The sequence below is a fragment of the Lates calcarifer genome, linkage group LG17 (assembly GCF_001640805.2).
Source record: "Lates calcarifer isolate ASB-BC8 linkage group LG17, TLL_Latcal_v3, whole genome shotgun sequence".
Classification (NCBI taxonomy): Eukaryota; Metazoa; Chordata; class Actinopteri; family Centropomidae; genus Lates; species Lates calcarifer.
In genome coordinates, this window is record NC_066849.1 from 19,760,766 (window position 1) to 19,773,786 (window position 13,021).

The window sequence follows — 13,021 nt, forward strand, 5'->3', positions numbered from 1 at the left end:
AAACCATAGGCTATCAGTGAGCATTCAATGGGAAAAAAACAAAACAGAAACAGAAAAAAACAAACAAACCCGTTGATTCCAGACATTTTCCCTCGATGACACAGTCTCAGTCTCGTGCAACAGGATCGGGAGCGTTTCGATGCTCCGCCCTGGTGAATGCACCTGTTGCACCACCTGGAGAAGAGCAACACTGACGGACTGGAGACTGTGACAGCAGCAACATGGGAGGTAAGATCCACTCACTTCTAATACTTACTGACGCTTTTTAATTGAGTTGATTTTAGTTAATTTCGTTTTTTTGGCTCTTTTCTACTCACAAACTGTCACAACCCTGACAAGAAATCACTGGAGTATTCCCATTGTTACTCCTGTAGGACTGTAGCTGTGTATGTGATCCATAGTGAGTGAACATAGAGTCCATGTGATGTTTGACATTTCCTCTAATAACGGCTCTTTGACTTACTGTGGCACAGTCTAATATAAAATATTCACATCATATCTACTGTGATTATACTCTCTCATGTACTGTAGTCAGATTATTAGGTACACCTGTAAAATCTATTATAAATCAATACAACATCCCTGTCATAACATCTGTCTTTACGAAGTTTGGTGGCAGGTTTTTTTTAGGAGTGTGAAAGCTTAGTTAATGAATCAATTAGATGACTAATTCTTTGTAGATCCGTTATAAGTCATCAATGAAAACAAGTTTGGAGTTGCCAGGTTGTGGAAATTCCTCCTCCAGTATGATTCTTTTCTTGACTTTCAAGCTAGATCTTAAATCTATCAGGAAGATTTCTGCAGTTGGCTGTTTGAGCACCAATGAATTAAAGAGGTAAAAGGAGACATACTGGAGGATTTTTCATCTGCTGACATACACAAGGATATTAGAAACCCCTCTGAATATGATGCAGTCCAGAATAACAATATCACTAACTATGGCTTTAGTTATAAATTTGACTTTTACATTATAAAAATATGTAAAATAAGTGTTTAATAATGTACAGTATTTGTCAACAATTATAACAACCTGTAACATAACACTCACATCTGTTTACAGCTACAACATAGTGTGCTGCCATTTATACCTTCTTCACAGTGCATTTTAACATCTATTTAAAGGGCTATCACAGGGATGAGAGGGTGCAAAGCCACATTTGAATAAAAGTAGAAATGCAGCTCATGGGGGAGTGGACACTGATTTTCATACACCACCTACACAAATACTCTGCTAAGATAAATGCCTCACAACAACAGACACAAAAGTAGTCTGTAAAACTGCAGGTGTACTCTGGGTTATTGACCAGGTAGTCTCTCTGTCTGACAGGTGTCTACTCTGGTGAAAAGATGGCAGGCGTTTTCTCCTATGAGAGCTCAGAAGTTGACTGGTGTGAGGACAACTACAAACACTCAGAACATGTGGTGGAGTACTTCAACACTGTGAGTGCAGTATCTATGTACCCAGATTCACATCTAAAAATCATATAATCACACAAAACCTGCCCCATAACTACAACTTATGGTCATATTTTTTCCTCTTTGGTTGATGTTTCTCCTGCAGATGAGCAGCTTTTTTTTCTTCATTGTATCTCCCGTCATGCTTTACCTTCTGCACCCGTATGCCAAAGAGAGGAGTCTGGCAATCCACATGGTCTGGATCATGATGATTTTTGTAGGTCAGTTGCTCTTACTCTCTCTCTGTCTTTATCATGTTGGTCTGTGTCTGTCTTATCATTTCAGACAAATGGACAAATGTGTCATTCTGAGGTTTAAATCTGAAGAAAACTCTGTTGTTCTTGTGTGGTGTTGGTTCAGTTCTGATTTCACGTGTGCATAAGTTTTTGTCAGTGTACATCCATTTCAGACATTATATTCTGCACACACAGATGAAACTTTGTTAAGTACAGTACCAACCAATTAGACAAGTGAAGTGGACCTAAAATGGACCCCTGGGGCACACGAGCATTGTGTTAGAAGATCTATAGTAGGCTGCAGAAAAGGGTTTTTTTTTCTTTAAAATGGGACATTAGCCACGAAAATTAATCATGAGACAAACTGAACTATTTTTATATATTATATAATATCACATCATATAGTCAGCCTCCTGATAAAACATTATGATGAACAAATCCTTCATCTTGGACCAGAAAGGGTCTTTGCAGTAATTCACTGTACTTACTGGATTCTCTATGGTAGGCAAGCTGTGAAAAAGCATCAGTGGTCACACAATTGGATGGCAGACACACCTTCCTGTGGCATCTCTTTTGGTAAACAGGTGTTGACTGCTTCGGTCCACTCAACAGGGAGAAGACAAGAGAAAATGTGGAAAGAGGAATTTTGTTAAAATGCCTAACCACTCACTGAATGTCTCTTCACTGTTTCATTGCTCAGATCTGAGAAACAACAAATTAATTTCTGCTTCAATTCACCAAATGCCAGTCATTTTGGACAGATAGACAGGTACTGAGATCCTTGGTAAGTGTAGATGGAGACACGGAGATAAATATGGCTGAATTTATACAGGACTATCTCCCCAACCTCCAGTTTCATCATAAATTGCAGAAAGACAGCTGTGAAATGGAGGAAGGATCTGCAGTTATGATTGTGGGCCCTCAGCTGTCAAAGGGTCATTGGCGTTTAGGGAAAATAAAAGTGATGCCCAGCAAAGATGAAAAGTTCAGACAGTGGAAGTTACCATTGAGGATAAGCTGGTGTTAGAGTTGTGGATTCTAGTTCAAATTGAGCTTGAGATTCAATTTCAGTTCAAATATTTCATATTTGAAGGAGCAGCTGCTCAGGAATCTCAAACTCAAATGTTTGAGTGTCAAATATACGAGGAGTGGGTTCAAAGATACACCTGTCACTGCACAGGGGAGGAGTTAAATGGAGGAGAGATTATATAATGGCTGGGTGTGCTCAAATCCATTTGTTTGAAACCATGCTGCCACCTTTAAGTTTGTTTGTGTTTCCTGAGAGATCCTAACATTTATTGCTGTTTGATACACCTGATACCCTGAGAAAGAGAATTGTGCTGGGGCCACTTATACTTACCTGTGTGATGAGAAGTTAAACTTTGATCCTGATGAAGGCGTGAAAGATTGTTTCTTAACCTCAGTGGATAGTAAAAATGATATTTAAAATAATTTTTAGTTGCAGTGCTACTTGTAATCTACTGGTTGTGAGCAGTTTTACCAAAGGTGAGGCCTCTAGACTGAAACACATAAACGATGAACACCCTGTAAATTTATGGACTTTAGATTCTAATATGTCTCCCTGTGTTCATGTTTCTGTGATAAATTGTATTGTTTCACATTAAAAAGAAAGCTGTTTTCTCTCCTTGCAGGGCTCTTCTCAGCGTACTTCCACATGACTCTTAGTTTCGTTGGCCAGATGTTGGACGAGCTGTCAATCCTGTGGGTGTTGGCAGTGGGATACGCCGTCTGGTTCCCACGCAAGCTGTTTCCTTCCTTTATAAAAGACAGGTAAGATAACCTTGAAACAAGCAACCCAAAAATAGATGACTGATTTATGTTTCCACAAATTAGTCCAAGGTTTTTGTCTCTGTCATTATTTGGCTAACGGTAGCTTAATGCATATCTCCATGTGTTACCAAGGACTCACACACAGCTCAGTAATCCTTTAATAAGACAAATAAACAAGACAATGGCCGAGTGCTTCCACGGCACGCCACTCTGAAACCTAACCTGTGCTGGCTGAGGAGCCAGTCTGACAGCCCCAACAAGAGTCATTGTCACAAAGGCACAATATGGTGCTGCTGTTTTCACCTGAATGTGACAGATATGGGCTCTCACTATTGTAAAAGAGTAGAGCTCCACCCAGCCTGTGTAAATATTTAACCACAAGGTGGGGAAAAGATGAATGAAATTTTGATGAGCTATTGAAAAGAATCCCACAGCCCAGACTCAATAACCTCACACTGATTTTTCCAGTTTTTCAAGGTAATGCAAACCCTCCCTCTCATCATAAATGGATCACTGAAAAGACCTACCAGGCACAGGACCAGGGGCCAAGATGAGCCCCTGGAAGGCCAGAGCCTCTATTTCAAGCAACTGTAAACATCTCCCGTTGTAAAAACAGAGCAAATGTAAAAGTAGGGATTTTTTTCCCTGATCCCAATCAGAATATCTGCCAGCCAAATTACAGCTGCATGAAATACTGAGGCTCCAGAAACCTTTACTTAAAATACAGTAAAATTAGTAAAGCAGAACAGCAGAATAGCTCTGATTTGAAATGACATGATGAATGAAATGACAAAAAAAGCAACAATAAAAAACAGGGGTCGCTCACAGTGATCAACACAGAGAATGAATCTGCTCCCTTGTGGAGATTTATAGTGATTTTTAGCTCAATAATCCACTCTCACTGCTGCTGTCACAGAGTTGTTTTCAAAGAAAAAGCTCTAAAAACCCACTGCACACCACCTGCTCAGCTAAGTCAGACACATTTAACAACTAGCTGCTCAGCACAGTGCAATATTGAGCAACTGTCAGATATTTCCCACAGGAGTTGGTAGAGACCAAAACAGGAGCTGAATGAGAGTGTGTATTGGACTGATTAGTGCCCAGAAACATGACTGCAGAGGATTGATAACGTTGCTAGACATATAAATAAGCAACTATTTGCTAACAGATTTGTCACATCACCTTATTAGGTGATCATATGTCAGTGCTTTGGACAAGAGTGAGTCAGTCGTACTTCATCTCAAGTATTCAAGAATTTAATACTGACTCACAGCTTCTTTTCTCTCTCTCTGTCTGTCTGCTCCACCACAGGTCCACATTTTCAAGGCTCGTCCTGGTCGTCACTGTCATCACCACAGTGTCGTCATTCGTCAAACCCACAGCCAATGCCTACGCTTTAAACTGCTTCGGCCTCCACCTGCTTTACACTCTGGCAGTCGAGATGAGATGGTATGAAAGCTGTGGCCTTTTTGACCACCTATACCTTATATCTGTATTTGATGCTGCTTAATTGATTTGTTGTAATGATCGGGTTTTGATTCTTTCTCAGCTGCACTGACCAGAAGGCTCTGCAACTGGCCAAGCTGTCGGTGGCTCTGTGGGTGCTCGCCATCTCCTGCTGGATTAGTGACCGTTTTGGCTGCAGCTTCTGGCAACAGCTAAACTTCTGCTACCTGCACGGTATCTGGTAAGTCCTGGCTTAGCTCTGCCCTTTTCTTTCCTTTGCTTTGTTTTGTTTTGCCTTCCTTTCTTTTAAAGACACACTCGTGTATATTGATCTTTGTTTTATGACTCCTCCAGGCACATCCTCATTGTGATGGCTGTGGCTTATGGCAGCACCCTGATCGCTTACCTGGACGCCAACTACGAGATACCGTATTCACTGCCTGGGCTGCAGTACTGGCCGTGTGACAAATGGGCTGTTGGATTACCTCACATTGTCCTGAAGGGCACTACCAAAACAAGGAAACGGTGCTAACAAGGTCACATTTAACTCTGGCAGAACATTTCTTTATATAGTGCAATCCATTAGTTCATTAATGGCAAGCCAGCAAAATGATTTACCAAACTGACCTACTACAATTCCATTTTAGTTCACATACGCCAGTTATTTATCATCTGCAGATTAAACTGTACTGCAGAAACATTACTGTAATTCAAACCTTTGCCCTCAGTCTCTCTTCTAAAGCTAACAGACAGAGGCTGAGAGCAGCTGAGAGTTGACTGATCTTGAACTTTCCACAGTGGCGTGTGAAATGAGGTGTGGTTTCACTGACGTTTTGCAGGTTTTAAGATAATCACTGTTAAACATTATGAGTTTGCAAATCATGAATGGTTTTATAAAATGTCTACAGGTGCCCTGAATGACTGAAAGAAATGAGAGAACATGTGTATTTTGAGGAGTTTGGTTGTTTTTGTATACAAAAATCGATTGCTGTTATTTATTTTCATTTGATTCTGCAAATTACAGATCATATTTATTGTATACAGTATGTTTTCTTACAATGAAACTGTCATTCCTCAGTGCATGGGTTTCTTTCTAGATTGAGGCTCTACAGCAAAATGTGTTTACATGGAGTTTTAAAATACCTCAACATGTCATGGTTTCACAGTTTCACCCTGTCCCCGGGGTTAGTTTGAGCTGTGAAATCTGAACTGGGTTTTGTCTAATTTTAAACTAACACCAGCTGATTTATAATTATCTGTGTGTTAACATGTTAGAATTAAGAGTACTGTAGTTTGACACTAATTGAAACTGAGGACTTTTGTAACATTTCAGTAACAGCTATTGTCAATATCAAACAATCTCCTGGTCTCATTCAGGACCTCTGAGATGTGACTCTAAAGTGCATTTGTGTGGCTGACTGTTCCACAACAATCACATGCGGATCTGTTTCTTTTGTATGACTGACCCTAATTCACCAAAATGACCTTTTTGTTGAATTTGGTGATGTTTTGAGAATATTCAGCTCCCTCATGCCTCCATTCACATGATCTTTCTGGAAGATAGATACAACAACACAGGCATTACACAAAGAAACACACAGCGTTTCTCTGCACTTTAGTGTTCAACAGTGACCTCCTGTGGGAGATGATGTACTCAAAGCAACCAGTGATTAAAAAGAAATGTAATGTGACAAAATAAGTGACAGCCAGGAGATATACTAAGAACCTGGTAACAAATACAACAGAATGTGTTGGCACTAATCTCAAATTATAATGTCAGAAGCCCCTGCCTGGATATACTGACTAATAGTTTTACAGTAACTGTGTCAGTTTGTCTCAGTCAGTGATTCAGGACCCCGAAAGTTGTTCCACAAAAAAAAACTGAGAAATCACTGGATAGTTTTTAGTCACGCTGGCAGCATGGTTCTAAGTTTGGCAACGTTCGTTGCTCTGTCCATCAATTTGTTCCAGATTAAAATATCTCAGCTACTGGAAAAATTGTGATTTATCTGAAATGTGTGTTTAGCCATTCACAGTGTATGGAGGATGAATCCCACTGACTGAGCACCCTGAGTCTGTTAAAGTCGGCAGTCCAGTAGCTGAGATATAAGTTTATTAAAGTTTTCACTTATCCTGTGAAGGTTGGGGACCACTGCTGTAGATTTATCTATTCAGTCATACAGAGAAATGTGTTTTGTGCCCATTGTTCAGGTTTGAATGTATTGTTTTTCTCATTGTCATGTTTTTAAAAACATCTACCAGCATTTATAATAAAGCTCTACTACTTGTGTGGAACCTGTTGTTTATGGCTTCATTTTGAGTTTCTGTCTCTCCCCACATATTGAAAAGGAGGATTTAAAGGTTGATGTCTCAATACAAGCCTGACAACCTCCTGTCTTGAAGAGAAGAAGGGGGGAGGCACCAAGCCAGTGAGAGAGTGGTGACCTTCTGTTCCAGAGCTGAGGCCTGATAATCTGACATCAAAGTCTGAGCACAGCAGAGATCTGACTGCAATGGGCCCTCACTCTCTGACTCTGGAGAAAAGAGACGTCTTCAACCAGAAGACGTACAGCTTTCTTTCTAGATGAAATGTCTGAAATGGAACCAGTGCAGAGACAGAGGCTCTATAGGCACATTATGACTACCTGTGGAGTGAGGAGAAATTGTACATTTATCCAGATATTTCCAAGTTTACAAATCCTTTACCTCAGTGATAAAGAAAATGCATGGTGCAATTATGTATAGCCTCTTTTGAATCACTTAAATGAACTACTTTTTCATGAAAAATCGAAGACAACCTCCAACTCGGGGGACTGCTCCGCCTCCCGAGTGATCTGATTGGCTCTCTTCAAGGAGGGTTCACATTGTCTATCCTGTGATTGGTCGAGAGCACTTCCTGTTTTGTTCTTCCTTCCAGCGACTGCTCTGACAGCTTTGACGATATTTGACACACAGTAGCAGGCAGAAGCTGGGGAGTTGCTCCACAAACGTTGTTGCACACATCACTCACTGAGGCCGGAGAGACATTGGTAACAAGGTACAGTGGCTTTTGTGTCTTCTTATGGAGTCTGAACTTTTCACGGTGAACGTGGCAGCAGAAAGTAAAACGCTAATGCTAACTGCTAGGGAACTCGTAGCTGTTTGGCTCTGGAGCTATGCTAGCTGGGCACTCGTACATTGGTATTATTTACTTCTACATAGCTGTAGACACAACCAGGCACACGAAGAGATTCACACCTGATGTTTATTCTGCCCTGCTTTATAGAGTAAAAGCACCCAGTTAAACACACTTTTATAGCTAAGCTAAGCTAGTTTTCCTCTCAGGAGAGTGTCAACTTTTAGTGTTGGCTAAAGGCTAATTTGTCTGTAGCAAACGCTGAACTTGCATGGGCTGGTCATTATGAAGCAAAGAACCCAGAATATGAAGCATAATTATAAAGATTGGCATACACACCTTTTGATCTTGCGTGTTATATTAAGTTTATTATCAAACATTCACATTTGGATCCAGATAGGATTTATCCAGTGAATTTATGGCATTTTTGCTTTAAATAGTCATTTAATCTCCCTAAAGTTCATATTATATTTTTGCTACTGTGTTTTCTGTGTACCTGTGAAGCTTTTTGCAACTCTGGTTTTGAAATAGAAATCAAGTTTACTCATTTTACTAATTTCCAGCTGTTTAATTTTCTGTCGAAAATTTAAATTCATTTAATACATGTGCTGCTCTTACGCCTACAGGCCTAGTATTGTAATACACAGTTTGTGACTCTTTTATCTCTACTCATCCCTTTTCAGCACACAGTGCAGGTGAAGCTGGAGTTGGCCACAGAGCCCAGCTGAGGAAGGAACATCAGAAGGTTTCACCCACGACTGGATGGTGTTTGTCCAAGGGCCAGAGACTGGCGACATCCAGCACTTTGTAGAGAAAATTGTCTTCTGCCTTCATGGCAGCTACCCCAGAGAGGTAAGACGAGAAGATAGCAATGTGTGTTACATATGTATATCTTCTAATATATGGAAAAGTCATCATTGAAGAAAAAAGTTCATTATCAGTTGATGTTCAACTGAACATCAAACATTTTGTGACAGACTTTGGAGGGTTTTTGTGTCTTGAACCCAATTTAGTTAATTAAGTGATCAGAGCTTCAGAGGTCAGCTGCTAAGGGAGCTTGTTGAATCCCTAAAAGAAGCTCTGCCTTTGCACAATCTGCCTTTTCATTTAAGGCCATCAAAGAATGGATCAAGCTTCCTGATCCTTTGAAAACATAAGTAGATTTCCATACATACACCAAAAAAAAGGATTTTAAGGAATCAGTCCTGTCAACAATAATTTGTTGCTGACTTAGTATCTGAGATTATTTAGATATTTTGACACATCTTTGTTTGTCTACAGTATGCATGGGGCCTCCGTACAAAGTGGAGGAGACAGGCTCCGCAGGCTTCTTCATGGATATCGACATTTTCTTAAAGAACAAGGTGAAATGTATGGACAAATCAATCAAGACGATGAAATATACTTACACACACACACATACAATAGACAAATGACATTATAGCTTATGAAAATTCTCCAGAGTCAGCTTTGATTATCTGCCGCTCTGCGGCTGACCTTCTCACAGGAATGTTATCTAGAGCCAGCACAACCAGATCAAACAGCTATGTCTGTTTGTTCTATTGACTTCATGGGTGATAGTTCATACGTTCAGCTTTTATCTATTCTTGTAAAATGTCTACATATTGAGAACTGAGTGTATTAAGGACAGTAATGCAGAAAGAAAATGCTGTTACATGAAGGTTGACTTAGACACATTTTTTTTTTCTTCCAGGGGGAGCCAAATACGGTGTGTTTCAAATATGACCTGTTTCTTAACTTGGAGGGCGACCCCCCGTCAGCCACCTGCGCTATGAGAAGCTTACCTTCAACAACCCCACCAGAGACTTCAGGAGAAAGCTGGTGAAAGCTGGAGGGGTGAGGCTGCCTGACACACTGGCTGAATGACTGACTACAGTCGATATTAACAGCAACCATGTACTGAACCATGAGCAGTGTTTTCCACAGGCTGAGAATTTACTTGTGGTAGGAGGTGATGTGGCGTGTGACTGATCTCATGTGACTCATGCAACTCAGGTTACTTTCTGCAGCTGTGATTTACAGATGTTCCCTAAATGTCTCACTTGACTATCAGTAGATGCTACAGTTTACAGATGTCCCTCATACGCTTCACGTGCAAGCTATCAGTAGATGCTAGCTAGGTGGCTGCAGGCTGAGAATCTCAAAATAAAGGCTGGTAAATAAAGGGCTGGGCTAATATTTGAGGATTTACAGTGTATGTACAATGCCTCAAAGGTCCACATGGAATCACACAACTATTGTCTCTCTGTTTTTTAGGAAATGGTGGTTCTAGAGGCCAAGGCCCAGTTCAGGTTCCCCGATCCCTCCTCAAGACCTCTCATGTATCAGAGGTTAGGTCAGCATGCTAGCACAAAACTCCTACTAATCCCTGCATGACACCTTGTTTGTCAAAATTATTAAATGAGTCATAACAATAAATTGACACAGGCATCTAAAAAAACCCTAACTCCAGCAATAAAACCCAAGTGGTCCATGGCTTGTTTTACTCATGTATTTGTTTATATATTGCTGCAGTTTGTAAGTCCAGATTGGCAGCTGACAGCAGGAGCATTGTGTAAATATTATGTAAATATTATATTATTAATAGGTCGTAGTAATGTAGTATCTGTTGAAGTTAGGAGTTTGTATTGGTTGCTTGTTAGACAGAGAGAGTTTTGTAGTTTCCCATTGAGAAATTAGAATTTTGTTTGTAACTCAGAATTAAGTTAATAATAATGACAGTGCTCATGTGCATCTCAATCTTCTCTCTCTTCAGGAACCCAGCAAAGACAAAGGAGGTAGTGGTGGAGCACCATGAATGATCCCTGAAAGACCAAAGTAACCTCGAAAGGGGACAAAAACAGAGGTGGAAGAGGCAGCGAGAGTTGTTTGTTTACATCTATAAACAGCACATGCAGGCTGAGCCACAGCATTTCCTATGCAAATAGACGTGTGCCTCCATTCACATGATCTTACTTTCACAACAGTAGAATATCCTTTACGAAGAAAGGCCGAGGTGTTCTCTACATGTAAATGTTAAACAGTGACCTCCTGTGGTCTGAAGAGGGAACCAGAGTGTAATGTTATATCAGAATGAAATCTTTAAATAATGACTTATTTATTAACCAGATTTAACAGCTACAGTTATGCCATCACTTGTATACATAAAGCTGAAAACTAATGGTGTTCAGTATCATTTCCAGAGAACTGAAGGGATTTTTTTTCATACTCTCTAAAAGATGGAAAGGAGTTCTGTGAATCTGCACTCGATTGCTCTTCCTCAAGGACCGGATGTGTGTCTCTGTAAAATGAAATTGAATGTGGATGTACTGTACAGCTGATTTTTCAGTGAAGATCAAATTCAGTTCCAAGCCAATTAATTTATTCTTCAATTATGGTGATCAGATTCAGTTTTCCTGTGCAAAGTTTAACAATTGAAATTCAAAGTGTGTGACTTCAAATCAGTGTTTTAATGTGGTTATTCAAGTTGAGCAATTCAAAATCAAACATGAATGACTCACATTCTGTTTCTAGTCACACATATTTCTGCCCATATGGGTTTCAAAGACTTTCCAGATTGCTACCAAAAGTCCAAGCCCAACTGATGGGTTTCGTGCCAAGAAATTAATCAAAAGCGGAAGAAAGCTAAGACAACACTCCAGCCATCTTACAGTTACATGTGTATTTATTTACAGAAATGTCTTTTGCCCAAATTTTGTTTGTTTAGTGTTATATTTATTTGCTTTTTTATTTATTTCCTGCAAGTTAGTACACAATTTCAGTATACTGTAATTTTTGTTATCCTGTAAAATGATGATGAATAAGCATCTTAATATATATATATATATATATATATATATCTTGATTGGTTTATGTTTTTATAAATCGTATGTGCTGACACATTTTAAAACACATTTGTTACAAACTGTAATAAAACTGTATATTTTATGTGTAAAACCCGTCTGTCTCTCCCCATATTATTGAAAAGGAGGATTTAAAGGTTGATGTCTCAATACAAGCCTGACACCCTCCTGTCTTGACAGCCAGGTGGGACTTTCTTCTACTCAGATTTGACTAAGAGGGAGACTGGATCAGTTTTGAGCGGCAGGAGAAGAAGGGGGGAGGCACCGAGCCAGTGAGAGAGTGGTGACCTTCTGTCCCAGAGCTGAGGCCTGATAATCTGACATCAAAGTCTGAGCACAGCAGAGATCTGACTGCAATGGGCCCTCACTCTCTGACTCTGGAGAAAAGAGACGTCTTCAACCAGAAGACGTACGGCTTTCTTTCTAGATGAAATGTTTGAAATGGAACCAGAGGCTCTTTAAGCTCATTAAGGCTTCCTGTGGAGTTAGGGATAGGGATTCATACATATGTCTTTACTCATGTGAACCCGGAGATTTTTCTTTCAATTGATGTGTTACAAATAATGGAATACAAAGGAATAAGCTTCTCACGCAGGCTACCACGTGTTGCTCGCACAGAGGAGGAAAACAGCTTTTTGTTTGCTTTAACTTGTTTTACTGACACTCAAATGTTTGCTCTTCATCAGTGGAGGAAGTACTCAAAATACACATCACAAGTTACAGCCCTGTATTTGAAATATTTGGGACAAAATCTTCTCAAAAGTAAAAGTACTCAGTATGAAGAGTGACCCCTGTCAGTGTGATTATTAGTAGAAGTAAAAAGAAGTAAAAGTAAGTACCTCATAGTTTTACTGAGGTACAGTACCTCAGTAAATGTACTAAGTTACTTTCCATCACTGCTTTTTTAAAAAGACGCATTTATGACAGAAGCACTGACGAGTTACGCTGACAGTGCAACAGACTGAGATAAGTAACTTCTCCTTGTGAATATAAAAGGATTCTGAGATATTAGCAGTTGTGTAAAGTAACTAAATACATTAACAAATGTACAGTTCTGAGTATATCCATATTACACCTACTTTATACTTCTACTCCACGTGACATTTCAGAGGCAA

General features: G+C 39.8%; 1 protein-coding gene and 1 long non-coding RNA gene across 3 annotated transcripts; both read left to right on the forward strand.

Moving 5' to 3' along the window:
- The first annotated feature begins 148 nt into the window (after positions 1-148).
- Positions 149-7,215, forward strand: acer1 (alkaline ceramidase 1). Its single transcript, XM_018695119.2, has 7 exons — positions 149-228; positions 1,328-1,440; positions 1,562-1,676; positions 3,344-3,482; positions 4,794-4,931; positions 5,032-5,169; positions 5,283-7,215. Exons 1-7 carry the CDS (start codon positions 222-224, stop codon positions 5,458-5,460), a joined length of 828 nt encoding a protein of 275 aa, XP_018550635.1. The 5' UTR covers positions 149-221; the 3' UTR covers positions 5,461-7,215.
- A 611-nt stretch (positions 7,216-7,826) lies between these two features.
- Positions 7,827-12,595, forward strand: LOC108896652 (uncharacterized). 2 transcript variants are annotated; one of them, XR_001963143.2, is made up of 6 exons: positions 7,827-7,965; positions 8,727-8,895; positions 9,325-9,414; positions 9,758-9,900; positions 10,321-10,394; positions 10,820-12,595. It is a non-coding gene; the product is annotated as an uncharacterized LOC108896652 (long non-coding RNA). The 2 variants fall into 2 exon arrangements; XR_001963142.2 differs by having other exon boundaries at positions 9,325-9,407; positions 10,820-11,988.
- Positions 12,596-13,021: the final 426 nt, after the last annotated feature.